The 13,741-nt window shown below is 44.2% G+C and overlaps 1 protein-coding gene across 15 annotated transcripts in view; it reads left to right on the forward strand.

The window, feature by feature from the left end:
• Window positions 1–13,741, forward strand: part of MYO18B (myosin XVIIIB) — a 198,265-nt gene that overhangs the window by 161,745 nt on the left and 22,779 nt on the right. For 12 of the 15 annotated variants that reach the window (XM_065568882.1, XM_065568886.1, XM_065568885.1 and 9 more), the window contains 2 exons: window positions 1,908–2,041; window positions 7,074–7,235. In XM_065568882.1, the coding sequence (XP_065424954.1) occupies window positions 1,908–2,041; window positions 7,074–7,235 (296 nt within the window). Of the gene's footprint in view, window positions 1–438; window positions 1,879–1,907; window positions 2,042–7,073; window positions 7,236–13,741 lie in introns of those variants that run through there. The other 3 variants (XM_065568889.1, XM_065568890.1, XM_065568896.1) reach the window with 2 other exon arrangements.

Genomic DNA, 13,741 nt, shown 5'->3' on the forward strand with positions numbered 1-13,741 from the left:
ATTTCATTTGGCCGCATCTCCCACCTCAGTTGTGTAGTGTCTGCTACTGTGTGGCCTACAACACCACAGGACCAGAGCAGAAAGCCGTGTCACGGAGCACTTTTCATAGCCTGCATCGGCACGAGGATGAACAAAATGACCTGCTATGCCCTTTCCCACTCTAACTCCTAGGCTGGGGAGTTCCATGAAGGGAACCAGTCAGATGTCCACTTACGTTTCCCCCCTAATAGGCAGGGAATAAAGGCCTGGAAACGCTAGATTTGAAAAAGATCTGGGTGGCGTTAAAGTCTCGAAAAGTATCGGAGCATTCCCAAAAGCGACTGTGATTGTGTGCAGTCCCATCTCAGACATTTCTTTGCATGTTTTATGAACTGAAATGCTATTCCCTAAGGGCGGCTCACCCTGTGATACCAAGGCTTTCATTATTTACTCTGACAGGCGGCTGGCTCCTGCACTGAGGCCTGTCGCTGCCTGCACTACAAATCATCTCTCACCTTGTCACCACGGAGACGGCAATTTTACAGCTGGCACCTTCAATCAAGTTAAATTTGCAGCTCGCGCGCGCTGGCTCCGTCATGTGACGGTTCAGGAAAGCGGGCTGAAGAAAGCCTTTCTAGCGGCGAGCTGAAAAGACTCAAAAGCAAATTAAAACTGCAGAGTTAAGACTGCGAGTGGTAAAAGAGTGAAATCCCCATGTGATTAGCGTCAGCTCACGCGGCCATTATTGCAATTATGGTGGGGAAATCTCAGCCGCAGCTTGTTGCTGATGTTGACGGTGAACAATAGAATCCAGGATTGCGACACTTCACCCCCAAACCCCCCCCCCCCCGGTTTAAATTGAGCTTCTGATTTTCTTATAAGCTGGCAATGTTTCAGAAAAGAGCTTTGTCTTTCAGCAGTTTGTACCATGTTATGTAAGTGGATAAGCAACCCAGAAATACAAAAAAAAAAAAGTCCTTTTGGCCCCTGCACTCTCAGCAGGTCTGTTCCCAGATTAGTCTTATGAATGAGCTCCTTCCTTCCTCACATCTCGCCGGGATAAAGCACAATTTAACTGAATCTTAAAACCTGAGCATTAAGAGAGTTGTGGTGGAACCAAATCCAATGGGTCAAAGACTGAAAAGATGGGAAAGGCATCCTAGATCCTGGAATCTACCCTCTGGCCAGATCAGTGTAACACCGCCCTACAGAGAGTGCAAGCACAACTGCCAGCTGCAGCCAGGAGATAGAGAGGATCCTGCATTTGTTTCATTTTATTTGGGGGGATAGAAATATGGTAGGTTAATGCAGTTCTAAAGGCTGTTTCAGCAAAACCAGAAAAGGACATGAGGCCAGAACCCAAGGTCAAAAGCCATCAGAGGATGTAGCTCTGTTAGGATTCAAAATGAGAGGAAATGTTCAGGTGTTTGGGGGTCTCCTTACAGGATTTGGGGGTGCACTGTAACCTCTGCCATAACACTGCTGCTCTTGAAGGGAAGAGGAGATAGACTAATAGTTAAAATCACTAGACTCTGCAGATCTGGGTACAGTCCCCGGGTCTTCTACCGACTTCCTGGGCGACCTTGGGGAAGTCACCTCACCTCCCCATGCCTCAGTTTCCCATCTGCACATCAGATACTAGTGTTTCCTTTCTTCCACCCTTTGTCTGGCTTATCTAGTCTATTCAGACGGTAAGCTCTTCGAGGTGGTGACGGTCTCTTATCATGTGTTTGCACGTGACTTAGCACAATGGGGCCATTATCTTGGTTGGCACTTCTAGGTGCTACTGGAATAATAACAAATACATTCTATAAGAAAATACATCATGTAAGTGAATGGTTTGTTAGCCGTCTCAGATATTTAGGTCCCTGGCTGAATGTCTGCAACTTTCCTGAGCAAAACCTAATCTTAATATATGTTTTTCCTAGGAGAAGCAGGTGGATGAGCTGTCTGCAGTGAGGCAGACCTTGCAAGCTGACCTGGAAACCTCGATCAGACGCATTGCGGATCTGCAGGTCGCCCTCGAAGAGGTGCAGTCCAGTGATGAAAGTGATACAGAAAGGTATCTAGACTAAAACCAAAGAAATAAGCCAAAACAAAGAAGGCCAGGTTCATCCCTGGGGGAAGCATTCTAAAGTTAGTGCAGATACACTAGGGATCACGTGGGCCTGATGTCTCTAATTGTGACGGAAATAGTCTAGGCAGAAAAATCATTGGTCCATTTTCTACGTTCATGTAAATCATCCCACTAAGCACAGTTTGTGAGTGCCACCTACTATGCACAATTTTTCATTTAAGAAAAAAAGACCATTTATCAATGAAAAAAGATTTTGGGTTCCAAAAATCACGGTTCCATTTTCCACCAGATGCATGGTTTCCCTCAGGGGGAGGGTTAATCCCCCTGTCTTTGGTGTCATGAATATAGCTGTGGTTGTGTCTTTTCAGAACATGAGGGCCTGCTGCTCCATGGCTCTTCACCTTGTGCAGTCATTTGAACCAGTGCAAAATAGGAGTCGAATGCTCCCAATGCAGCGGTGCAGTGTTTTAACACAAGTGGAAATGGCTACACAAGGCACAGGGCAATGGGAAAACCAGGCCCTAATTTTGCATTGGTCCTTCAGTCTTTGGATAACTTCCTTTTGTGTCACAACTGAAGTGGATTTAGGCCAGGATTGAAGGGGGCTAAACTTAATGATAAAAACGTCAGTGTTGAATAGTTAAAACTATATGCTTAATTTCTAAAGTTTTCCTCCTGTTTGTTAATCAGATCTTAAAGCCACTGGGGAAAGCATTTCCAGTCTCGGATGGGATAATTGTTTTAGTGCCAGTGTCACAAAATGATCTCACGTTTCAGAAAAATGCATGTTCCCAGCAGGAGGCTCAGAAATACCAGCTGGAATTGAAATCTTTATTCTCCAACACATTTCACATTTCCTTCCTGCAGAGAAGTGCTTGTGACCTTGTGCTTTCAGACTGTTGGGCAAAATGAATCCAGTGCAAGTCAAATTTACCACCTAAAAACCTTGACAACAAGCCTTTAAAAAGGCTGTTACCAGATACATTTTAAAATAAATTCTCCGACAAATTAAAAGGCAAAATAGTTCCAGCAGTGAATTTTGTGCTAAACAAAACAAATGACTGAATAATCTCCAGATCAGGGGAATTTGCCCCCAAACCCATGATGCCCTGCTGTGTCTCCAGTGCTAATTATCTAACTGCTCTTCCCAGATCTGTGTTTGAGAGACCTGTTCTTACTCAGCTAAAGTCATTCTTTTTCCCATGGCTTTCACATATACAGTCAAATACCTGAAATGCTAGTCTGAAACCTCCCTTCTATTACTCATCTTCACACAACTCTTAAAATATTTGTTCTTTAATGGTAAATCAGTCCAGTGCCATCTGTCTTTCTAACTGCTTTTTAGTCTCTTTGACTGCTGCGGAGTGTCTCTTTCCCAGACAGCCTCCAGACAAGACCATTGCTCTTGCAGCTGATCTAATAGGATGTTCTTCCTGAAAATAAATCTGCTCTGTCTCTTCCTGGCTCCCCCTGCCGTGAATATAGGGCTCCTCTCTCTTTGTAAGAGGAAGTCTCCTGGAAAGCCTCAGTCTTAAAGGGTTCAGAGTACCTCAGTCTTTAAGCCTCAGTCTTAAAGGGGTACGCACTGGGCTGCCCCAGCCATAGCTGCTAATGTGAGAGAAGGATGTTTCCACAGATCATCTAATTATCAGACTTCTGACAACTAGATGCTCAATAAACTAACATTATTGATTAAAAAAACCAGACAGCCCTGTGACGTTTACTTGCCTTCAAAATCAAGGTTGGGTGAGGAGAGAGAATCCGTTTTGCAGGAGAGCTGGTTGTAAAATTTTGACAAGAAAAAATTTCCATTTAATTTCCATTTCCCATTTTTGGACTAGCTTCATTCTGATGATTGTTGTTCCCTCCTTTCCCTTATTGCTAAGAGGGCATTGTGACAAAGAGAGAGAAGGGTTACACACACACACACACACACACACACACTCCATTCTTTGAAAAGATATACTTATTCAATATTATATGAAGATTATATATTTTCAAAGAACGGGGCATGTGTGTGTATATATACATACATATATTGATACCATTCTTTGAAAAGATGCAGTTCTTTCCCCAGTTATTAAACTGGGTAGAACAGGGTGGAACCCAAGAGCTCAAAAATGCCCTTTCTAATCAAAACTGATTTCAGATACAAGTCATGCTTTCCTTGGAGATGAGAAGTACTTCTCAGCAGGGACTCTCCAGGCTGCTGTACTGCGGAAAATGGTGTTCTGCCCTTTTTACAGTTATTTACCCCTCCTCTACATCCATGGCTTCAGATTTTCTCATTTCCCTGCAGTCTTTAACTTCTAACCAGTGGATCCTAAAACCAGCCCAACCTGTTACTAAGTTGAATTAGTAAATTCAGTCCTTCTGGACGGTTCATTGAACGCTACCAGATCTATAACAAACCAGGTTTATGATGCATTGCAGGGGGCTCAGATTTACAACTGCTCAATGCCTGATGTTGTGTCTCCCCGCGGACTTCAGTGGAGTTAATTCGGATGCACACAGGCGTGAGAGCAGCATCAAGCCCCAAACATATTGCATTAAGTAGATCCTAGGAAACCCAATACGCTGTGATGCAGAAGAACTGCAAATAGCATTGTGGTTCACAGCAGGCATAACATGTACTTGTCACATCAGGCCCTTTAGACAGCCTACAGAGCTGGGCTGTGTTTGAGCATGTTACAGGATAGTTAGCCATCCAGCTGACACAACTTGCACTACCATCAGTGGGCTCTGGACTGGCATACATCACTCTACCAATATACCTCTCCCCCAGTGTGCCCAACGGTTGCCTTTATGTGTATGTGTGTGTGTGTGTGTGTGTGTGTGTGTGTGTGTGCACACGCACACCCATATGCCTTTCTTCTCCGGTGTGTCTGATTTTTAGGACATATTTTGGACAGATAGGAAAAGGCCCTGGTAGCTCTGCTCCTCCTTGTAATGACAGCTGGAGGAGAAAGTTGTGTTACAATGAATCTGAAATGTTTTTGATCTTCTCAAACAGAAGCTGATCCTCTGACTTCCACTGTGGTTTAGTAAAGACAGCCCAATCCATCGCCAAGTGCAATGATCTTTTCTTCATTCATTACAGTGTCCAGACGGCCCTGGAATCTGCCTGTTTAAGAAGAGATATGCAGGACCAGTGCAAGGAAGTTACATGCCCTAGGCGAAACTTCCACCTTGCACCGCCCCCCCTGCCCTGTGGCAGCTCCCCACCCCCGCTCCGCAATGAGCCCCCCTCCCCCCCCCGCAGGAGCTCCCCCCCCTGCCCTGAGGCGCTCCCCCACATAGCAGCTCCCCTCCTGGGGAGCCGTGCGGCAGCTCCCCACCCCAGCTCACCTCTGCTCCGCCTCCTCCCCAAGCACGCCGACCTGCTCTAATTCTTCTCCCCTCCCAGGCTTGTGGCGCCAAACAGCTGATTGGCGCTGCAAGCCTGGGAGGCGGGAGAAGTGGAGTGGCGACCACGCACTCGGGGAGGGGGCGTAGGAACGTTGTAAAAAAAATTTGGGGGCAACGCTCTTTGGCGCCCCCAAATCTTGGCGCTCTAGGCAATCGCCTAGTTTGCCTTAATGGTAGCACCGGCCCTGGAGATATGTAAGTGAACCCTAAGTTTTGCTGGCTGGTTAAAGCTTTTCACCTTTTTTGTGATATTGACTCATAGTTGTCAAAATCTCGTTTTCCAAGGAGATGTCAATACCTAGTGAAAATGTGATTGTGTTCGTATTAGAGGTGCTTTGATTAGTTTCAGATGGAATTTCAGATGTATTGCCTTTACATAGCCTGCAGCTACATTGATCTTCCACATTTTCCCTAGATATTCTGCCTATAATCCAAGATAGATGGTCTCATTTTTTTTTCTTTGCCGGGTCTGATTTGAGAATATTAAACTGGCTTGTACTTTTAAAGGGAGTGAATCTCTTAAAGGGAATCAACCTATCACCATATCAGGAGTGGACACTAATGACCAATGAATACAGGGACAAAACCCCTAACGTAGTGTGAAACCCTTTTGGAAGGTTTGTGTCCACCTCTGATACAGACCAGGAGGACTGGTTCAAATGTGTTTTACGATTAAAGCCAGCATCCCACAGCTGAACATACAGTGAATAAGATGGGGATTGTGTTTGCACACCACCAGGCTGGGTTACAGAGCATTTTCACCAGCATAAGGAGAAACAGCCATCTGAAGTGGCAATTGCATGAAAATCATGTTGCCCAGAAAAGTTTGTTTCATGTGCACTGAAAGCAGACTCTGAGCCAATCTGTGCTGATGTTGTGAAAGACCAGAACCCAGATTCTGTCATCTAAAGGTGCAAAAAAAAAAATGATTAGGGATGAAGGGACCAATGCAGATCATAGAATCATAGAATATCAGAGTTGGAAGGGACCTCAGAAGGTGATCTAATCCAACCCCTGCTCAAAGCAGGACCAATCCCCAACTAAATCATCCCAGCCAAGGCTTTGTCAAGCCGGGCCTTAAAAACCTCCAAGGAAGGAGATTCTACCACCTCCCTAGGTAACGCATTCCAGTGCTTCACCACCCTCCTAGTGAAATAGTGTTTCCTAATATCCAACCTAGACCTCCCCCACTGCAACTTGAGACCATTGCTCCTTGTTCTGTCATCTGCCACCATTGAGAACAGCCGAGCTCCATCCTCTTTGGAACCCCCCTTCAGGTAGTTGAAAGCAGCTACAAACAAAAGCCACCCCAAACTACCACCCTGAGAGAACCCATCTAGGTTTTAGTCATCTTTCCCCCACTTCATTTTTCATGTGCATGGCTTGGTTTGACCTGGGTCTGGAGCACAAATTCGGCAACACAGTGAGAGGCTGACATGTGGTTGTTTCCAGTCCAGGGAACCTGCGAAGCCAGGTGAGATAGCCTAGTCAGGATAAGGTTTTCAAATACCTGATTTGCCAGCTTACCTCAGCTTTCTTTGCTGTCTTTGGAGAAGGAGGGCATGCCAGAGTGAATGCAAAGTCAAATGGTTGTGTGTTCTGCTTACAGGGACAATCAGTCTAGCTTAGGCTCCACTCTAAGTCTGGAGCCAGAAGAAAGCATCAAATCCTGGATGGGGTCTTCAGTGGGCTGGTCATCACCTTCAGGTCCCAGTGTGGCTGGAAGTTTCTCAAGGCAATCCCTGGGCAGCCGCAGCACCCCGAGCCTGAGGTAAGAGCTGTCTAGAACTTTCTTAGACTAAAAAACCATCACTGGTAATGGGTGGTATGTGCTGCAGGTTGAGTTGTGAGAAACAGAGAGCTCACACCAAACATCCTCTGTAGAAACTTTAAACACTAAATGCCAAGTGCCACACACAGGAGGATGTACAAGGCACCGGAGCCAAGAAAACATAGATAGCCTTCCTAGGGCCTTCAGGAGCTGCAGCAGCCAGCTTGGAATCAGTTACTTCTTTTTAAAAAGCCATCCAGGTTTCTGATTTTGCGTGCTTTTAAACTTGGCAGATTGCAACAAGACAGCAAGGCGCCATTAGGCTAATGGTATTTTAAGGGTACAGTATTTCCTGGGTAAAGCTGCACTTCTGCATCTTGCCCTCCTAGAATTATAAAAGAGGCAGGTACAAAGTAACCTCAACTCTTCCACACCAGTACCCTTCACTTGACCAGACCTCCAAAGCAATGACATTTAGTTGTGACGTAGGTTACTATCTGATGTTTATTTCTGATGATTGTTCATTGCCCTTTTAAATATAAGAGACTACATTCAGCTGGGTAAGAACTACTGACTGGTGAACGTTAAAAAGCTTTGGACTTTCTGGTCGGATCAATATCCAGAACTTTGAGTCACAATAAGTTTGGGAAAACTTAAGACTAGTATTCAGAGTTCCCTGTTTCACACAGTCTTAGTCACATCTTTATCTTTAGTACTCACCTCATTACTGCAGTATCATGTTAGGACAGTGGCTCTCAACCTTTCCAGATGGCTGTACCTCTGTCAGGAGTCTGATTTGTCTTGTACTCCCAAGTTTCACCTCACTTAAAAACTACTTGCTTATAAAATCAGACATAAAAATACAAAAGCGTCACATCACAGTATTACGGAAAAATTGCTGACTTTCTCATTTTACCATATAATTATAAAATAAATTGATTAGAATATAAATGTTGTACTTACATTTCAGTGTATAGTACATAGAGCAGTATAAACCAGTCATCGTCTGTATGAAATGTTAGTTTGTACTGACTTCGCTAGTGCTTTTTGTAGCCTGTTGTAAAACTAGGTAAATATCTAGGTGAGTTGGTGTATCCCCTGGCAGACCTCGGAGAACCACTGTGTTGGGAAGAACTCTGATTTCTCTACATAGATGCTCCTATTGCAATTGGTAGCTGCCTTAGCCCTATTAGCAATGGGAAGGTTATGTGAAGCAACAGAAAATGGTGATATTAAAGAGAGACAGAGGCATTTACCGAATGAGTTGGAAGACCATGACCTAACATGAGAGGATTTCACAGTGCTTGTATTGGACACTGTAATAGACCCACACCTAGATGTTTATTTACAGTAATTGTGTGGCTACTCTCCTGCAGGTGAAGCCCTGGCCTCACTGAGGTTAATGGGACTTTTCCCATAGACGTCAGTGGGGTCAGGATTTCACCCATAGCGCCTGTGCTCAGAAGCTTGGTGCAGGTGGAGATGGTGGCACGAAGAAAATGTGTGTGAATCAGTGGATGGACAGGCCATTTTTGGTCAGCTCACCAAGCACGTAACAATACCGATCAGTTCCACAAAAGGGAAAACAGGAATTGTGGCCTACAGCACAAACCAAACTACATTTTTTAATTTAGACTTCTTCCACGGTGAATTTCACCTCATTCCTTAGCACTTCACCAGCATGCCAGGGAGGGAAATATTATTGTCTCTGTTTTACAGATGAGGAACTGGGGCACAGAGAGTCTAAGTGATTTACCCAGCTCTCCTGAATCCCAGTCTACTGCTTTAAGCACAAGATCTTTCTTCTACTCTTGAAGCAGTTCAGCAGCTGTTTGACAGCCTTAGCAATGTAGGGCATGCTTATTTCAAGCCCTTCCATTTTGGATACTTGGTCAGATTTGCAGCAGAATGAAGTCGGCAATGGAAACCATATCTGGCAGCTGCCACTGAAATTTCTCTCTGTTTGACAGGACAAGGTAGGCCACATGGACATCTCATGTGTCACAGACCATGTATACTTTGCTGAATGCTAATGAGAGGGGTTTGCCAAGCTCAGACTACTGCTGTTCCTTCTGTCAATGCAAAATAGCTTTGAAGTGTGTACAGACAGAATGGGCCCCATAGGAGAATATAGGAGGGAAAACTCAAAATCAAAAGTGCCGCTCTGTTCTCAGTGTGTATTGTTAGGTCTGGACTGGAGTGTGGTGCAGACACTGAATAGAATACGTGGGATGAACCAGCTGTCTAAAAAGACAAATGTTATCTGTAGCTGGAAGGTAAATCCACGCCACGGACAGGCTTAACATTGCAGCAAGTTGTATCCAAAATAGCGCCCCAGTGCTTGTGATAAACGAACAAGAACAAGACAGACTTTGAGCAAGAACCACAGAAATGTCTACCATGGCTTTTTTTAACCACATTTTGGAACAAACAAGCTATTATTTTTCTTCTTTGACAAAACTTTAAAAGTTCTAATAAGCAACAGAGAAGAACAAATAGTAAATACATGTCATGCGTCTGACGCAGTGGGCATTCATCCACGAAAGCTTGTGCTCCAATACGTCTGTTAGTCGATAAGGTGCTTTGTCACTTTTTAGTATATACGTGGTTTTGTTACTGGATCTGGCAGAGGCCCATTTAATTGGTTCCTACTGGGCTTTTCCCGCTAGGTCTCACAAATAGTGGTAGCTGTCTATTGTCTCGTTTGGGGCTTAGTGAACAAGGGAAGCGCTAGAAGAAGAGAGAAGCTGTGATCGCACTTGTTGCGACCTTGGAGGAAGAAGCATGATGTCTTATAGAGAAATTGCCTCCGCTTCTGTGACTGATCTCAGCCCTGGCTTCACAGGAGCAGCCGTGCTCGGGAGCCCCTGCACCTTCAGTTTGGCGGCAAGCTGCCTGTTCTTATGGAGTTGATAGCGCCGCTGACGGACACAGTCATGCCACTGGAGCTCAGCAGAGCTCGAGGTTCTCAGAGCAAGCGCACACTGAAGACGCCAGGCCCAGATGCTGATATTCTGATGACATCAACACGTTCTGCAGTCCCCTAATGGGCTGGCTCAGGTCTAACATTCTGCCCCATCGGAAAGTGTGCAGCAGCCGTTCACAGTTTGCTTCAGAAAAGCTTGTTGTTTGTGGAGGCGTCAGGGATGGCGATATAGCCACAGCTGTGAAGCAAGAAGTAGGGAGAGATGTTTGGGTCTCTGTTTGCTAGTCAGACTAGTGCTGTGATGCCAGTGGCTTGTGTTTACCCTTTAGCAATCATGTGCCTTGTCAAAAGCTTTAGCTACAACTGGAGACACATGCAAACTCACCCATCTAGGCAGAGAAAAATGACACACTGAATTATGTGCCATTGTACATTAAGTTATTGTCTGCATGACTCCATCTATGCCCCAGTTGGTGGTGGGAAGGTAAAAGGCTTACGGTCAGAGTGATGTCTACTGCTGCTCGCAGAGCCTCTCACGCCTGTTCCCACCATTTAATGGAGAGAAAAGAGGGAATGAACAACTCCTTCCATCTCTTGACTGCTTCACAAGAGTGCCTACCAGACCTTTTCCTGAGCAATACACCAATATCTCAGCCAGAATCATTGTCGCCCATTCGGTGTGGACAGTGGAGGGCAAACTCTCAGGAGATGTGATTCTAATCTGAATGTAAAAGCAACTGCAGGTCCAAGTGAGAACCTAAACATAACTGCTGCAAGTGGCTTATTGCATGTCAATTGTTATTCAGTAATAAAACCGCACCAATGATTACTGGGCACCAGGATTGCCTTTTGAATCAGTCCCAATCACCACAGGTGGTGACATCTACTGATTTCACATTTATTTTTCTTTCAAGCCAGTGTATTTTTAAAACAGTAGCGGGAAAAAATCAATCAATTTGCAAACATTGCTGATGGATTCATCAAAGTGGCTTATCTGGCAAAGATATTTGATTACATTTTCAAATACTTGCTGTCTAATTAAAATATACACAATTTTGTATTTTGTTCAATATGCATGTTTGCATAACACACCAACTAATGAACTATTTTAGTCTGCTAAACTACTCAGAAGCAGCCTTCAGCAAGCACTCTTGGAAAGTTTTTTTTCCAATCTTGTCTAGTTTGCAGGTACATGGAGGGGAACAGAGGAGACACCCGTAGATGTTATTACACATGAATGTTAAAAATGGGGAGTTATCACACAATGGCAAAAGGGTACCAAAGATCACGAAGAATGTCTTGTCAAGTATGCATTTTACGAATATGTCTTGGTTTGACAGATCGCACCATCATTTAAGGTAGTTGCAATTTTATAGGCTGAAGAGTAGAGAAAAGAGGTGGAAACAGGAAAGTTACATTGTGGGGCATAATTGAGAGGTTAATACTGTTGTGTCATTAATTTTAATACAGTATTTAAACCTCTGTAGAAAAGTGACCACCTAATCAGGTCAGGTACTATACAGTCATTGGCCCAGAGACTGTGAAAATGTTTCAGGCTACATTCTTTTCAACATGTGGAGAAGGAAGCTCAGTGGGAGAGTGCGGTATTTAAGGTCAAACCATCAAATCAAAGAAGGTAGTTGGTTCCAAACCAGGATCAGTGGAATGTTAGATGAAAGCCGCTACTTCAAAAACACACTTCAAGCAGGATAATATTCCTTGATGTATTCTCTAGAGGTGATTTAAAGAGAGAATGCAGTCTAGCTGTGGATTTGTGTGCCATACGCTCACATGTTTACCACTGAGGGAAGATTTTATATGAAAGTGTATAAATGTCTGACATGTTAATTCTTGAAGAAAATGTAAATAAGCCGTAAGCAAGTTGGACAATGGCATATATCAGCAGCCAGACAGCTAGATACTTAACGTGGCTCACCTTGGCTCACAGCTGTAAGGGACTAGAAACTGAGGAAATTAGCCCCGGAAAAAGGTCGGAACATAAAACACACACAAAACGACATTAGCCAAGTGTGCAGCCTTTGCTTGCAGGGTTAGAATTTATTCCTGGGAACAGGCCAGTTGAAACCAGAGAGAATCCTGACATGAGGAAATGCTACTCTGCGTGAGGAAGGGTTCAGAATTGGGCACCTAAGTGTTAAGGATTTGACTGAAACCCTCCAAATAGCCCTGGAAATGAAGACACAAGGTGGGCATCTTACTTGAAATTCCTCCCTGGTATTATGGGGATCTTCAGACAGACAGTGACTTTACATCTCAGATGTGAAGCACTTACATGGGCTGGATTTTCAGAAGTCCTCAGATCAAAGTCTATGTCATTGCTTTGCCAGGAGCCCTGCGTGGGAGAAGGTGCATAGCTCCATTGGCCCAGGGGCTGCGTAGGGAAGGGAATCTCTCCCAGTATTTATTTGCAGTACTCCTCTCCCCAGATCAGCTGCACCCAGCCAAGCCTCTACCCACTTACCACCCACCTGCTTTCTCTAGCATACCCAGAACCAAGGCCAGGGAGACTATACAAGAACATAAGAGCTTTGTGTGTGCAGTGGGGCAAGGGAGGAGGTTACCCCCTGGCACGTCTCATGCCCACACAATCCTTGGCACAATCTAGCTCCAAGTCGTTTTTGCTTATATTGTGCACATATCTTTTTCATTTCTGTATACAAAATTACCTGACTTTCAGACTGCAGTCATTGCAAAGTGGGGTTTAGTGCCTACATGATGTATAGTCACCCTGTAGTTGTGTGCAGCGTCTGATATGTAGCTACACGGAGTTTATGTGATTTTTCAAGATTAATACTGGTGTCTTCCCTGTAATGTTAAACACTCCATTCTTATTGTGCAGCGGTCTGAGCCCTGTGAATTCAGGTTTACATGGTAAAATAAATACAAACCAGAATTAATTTTCTGAAGAGCAAGTCCCCGCGCAGCTAATATTTTAAATACCTTTTGTGGTAGTTTGAAAATGCCTTTCTGAGCCTTGTCTATTGCTGGCATGAAATGGAATTTAAAACCAATAAAAGCAATGGTTTGACTTAGGCATAGGTAATTGACACGAGTCCTTCATCAGAGAGCAGAGCATGCTTAGTGTGCAGAATTCAACTCTAGCATTGTATTTAAGAATGCTTTGATCTTCATTCCTATGGCTGCCTTAGGTCTTTGGTCCAAATTACTTAGGCGTAACTGCAAATGAATGGCAATAAATCAGAAATTATGGATTAAACTACATTATTGAGATGAACTGTGCTGGATTTATACTAAACGGGCAGCATTGGAGACTGTGGGCAGCACAGTATTTATCTCTATAGAGAGAGAAATAAAAGCAACATGTTGGTCCAGCCATGACCTAATTTCAAAGCAATCCTTTGCATTCAGGCTGGAAGAGATGTCACAATCTCGAGTCGTTCTAAAGTCCATGGAAAGGCAAAGTCCAAATCCTAACTTTATACCTGCAAATGGCCTCAGATAATCTAAGACTGAAGTACTAGGCAGGAAGCTGTATCAAATGAAAACAAACGGAAGATGATGAATCTAGTGAGTTAATGAGAAAGAGCCTATGCGTCTT

This window comes from Chrysemys picta, chromosome 15 (assembly GCF_011386835.1).
Source record: "Chrysemys picta bellii isolate R12L10 chromosome 15, ASM1138683v2, whole genome shotgun sequence".
NCBI classification, from domain to species: Eukaryota; Metazoa; Chordata; order Testudines; family Emydidae; genus Chrysemys; species Chrysemys picta.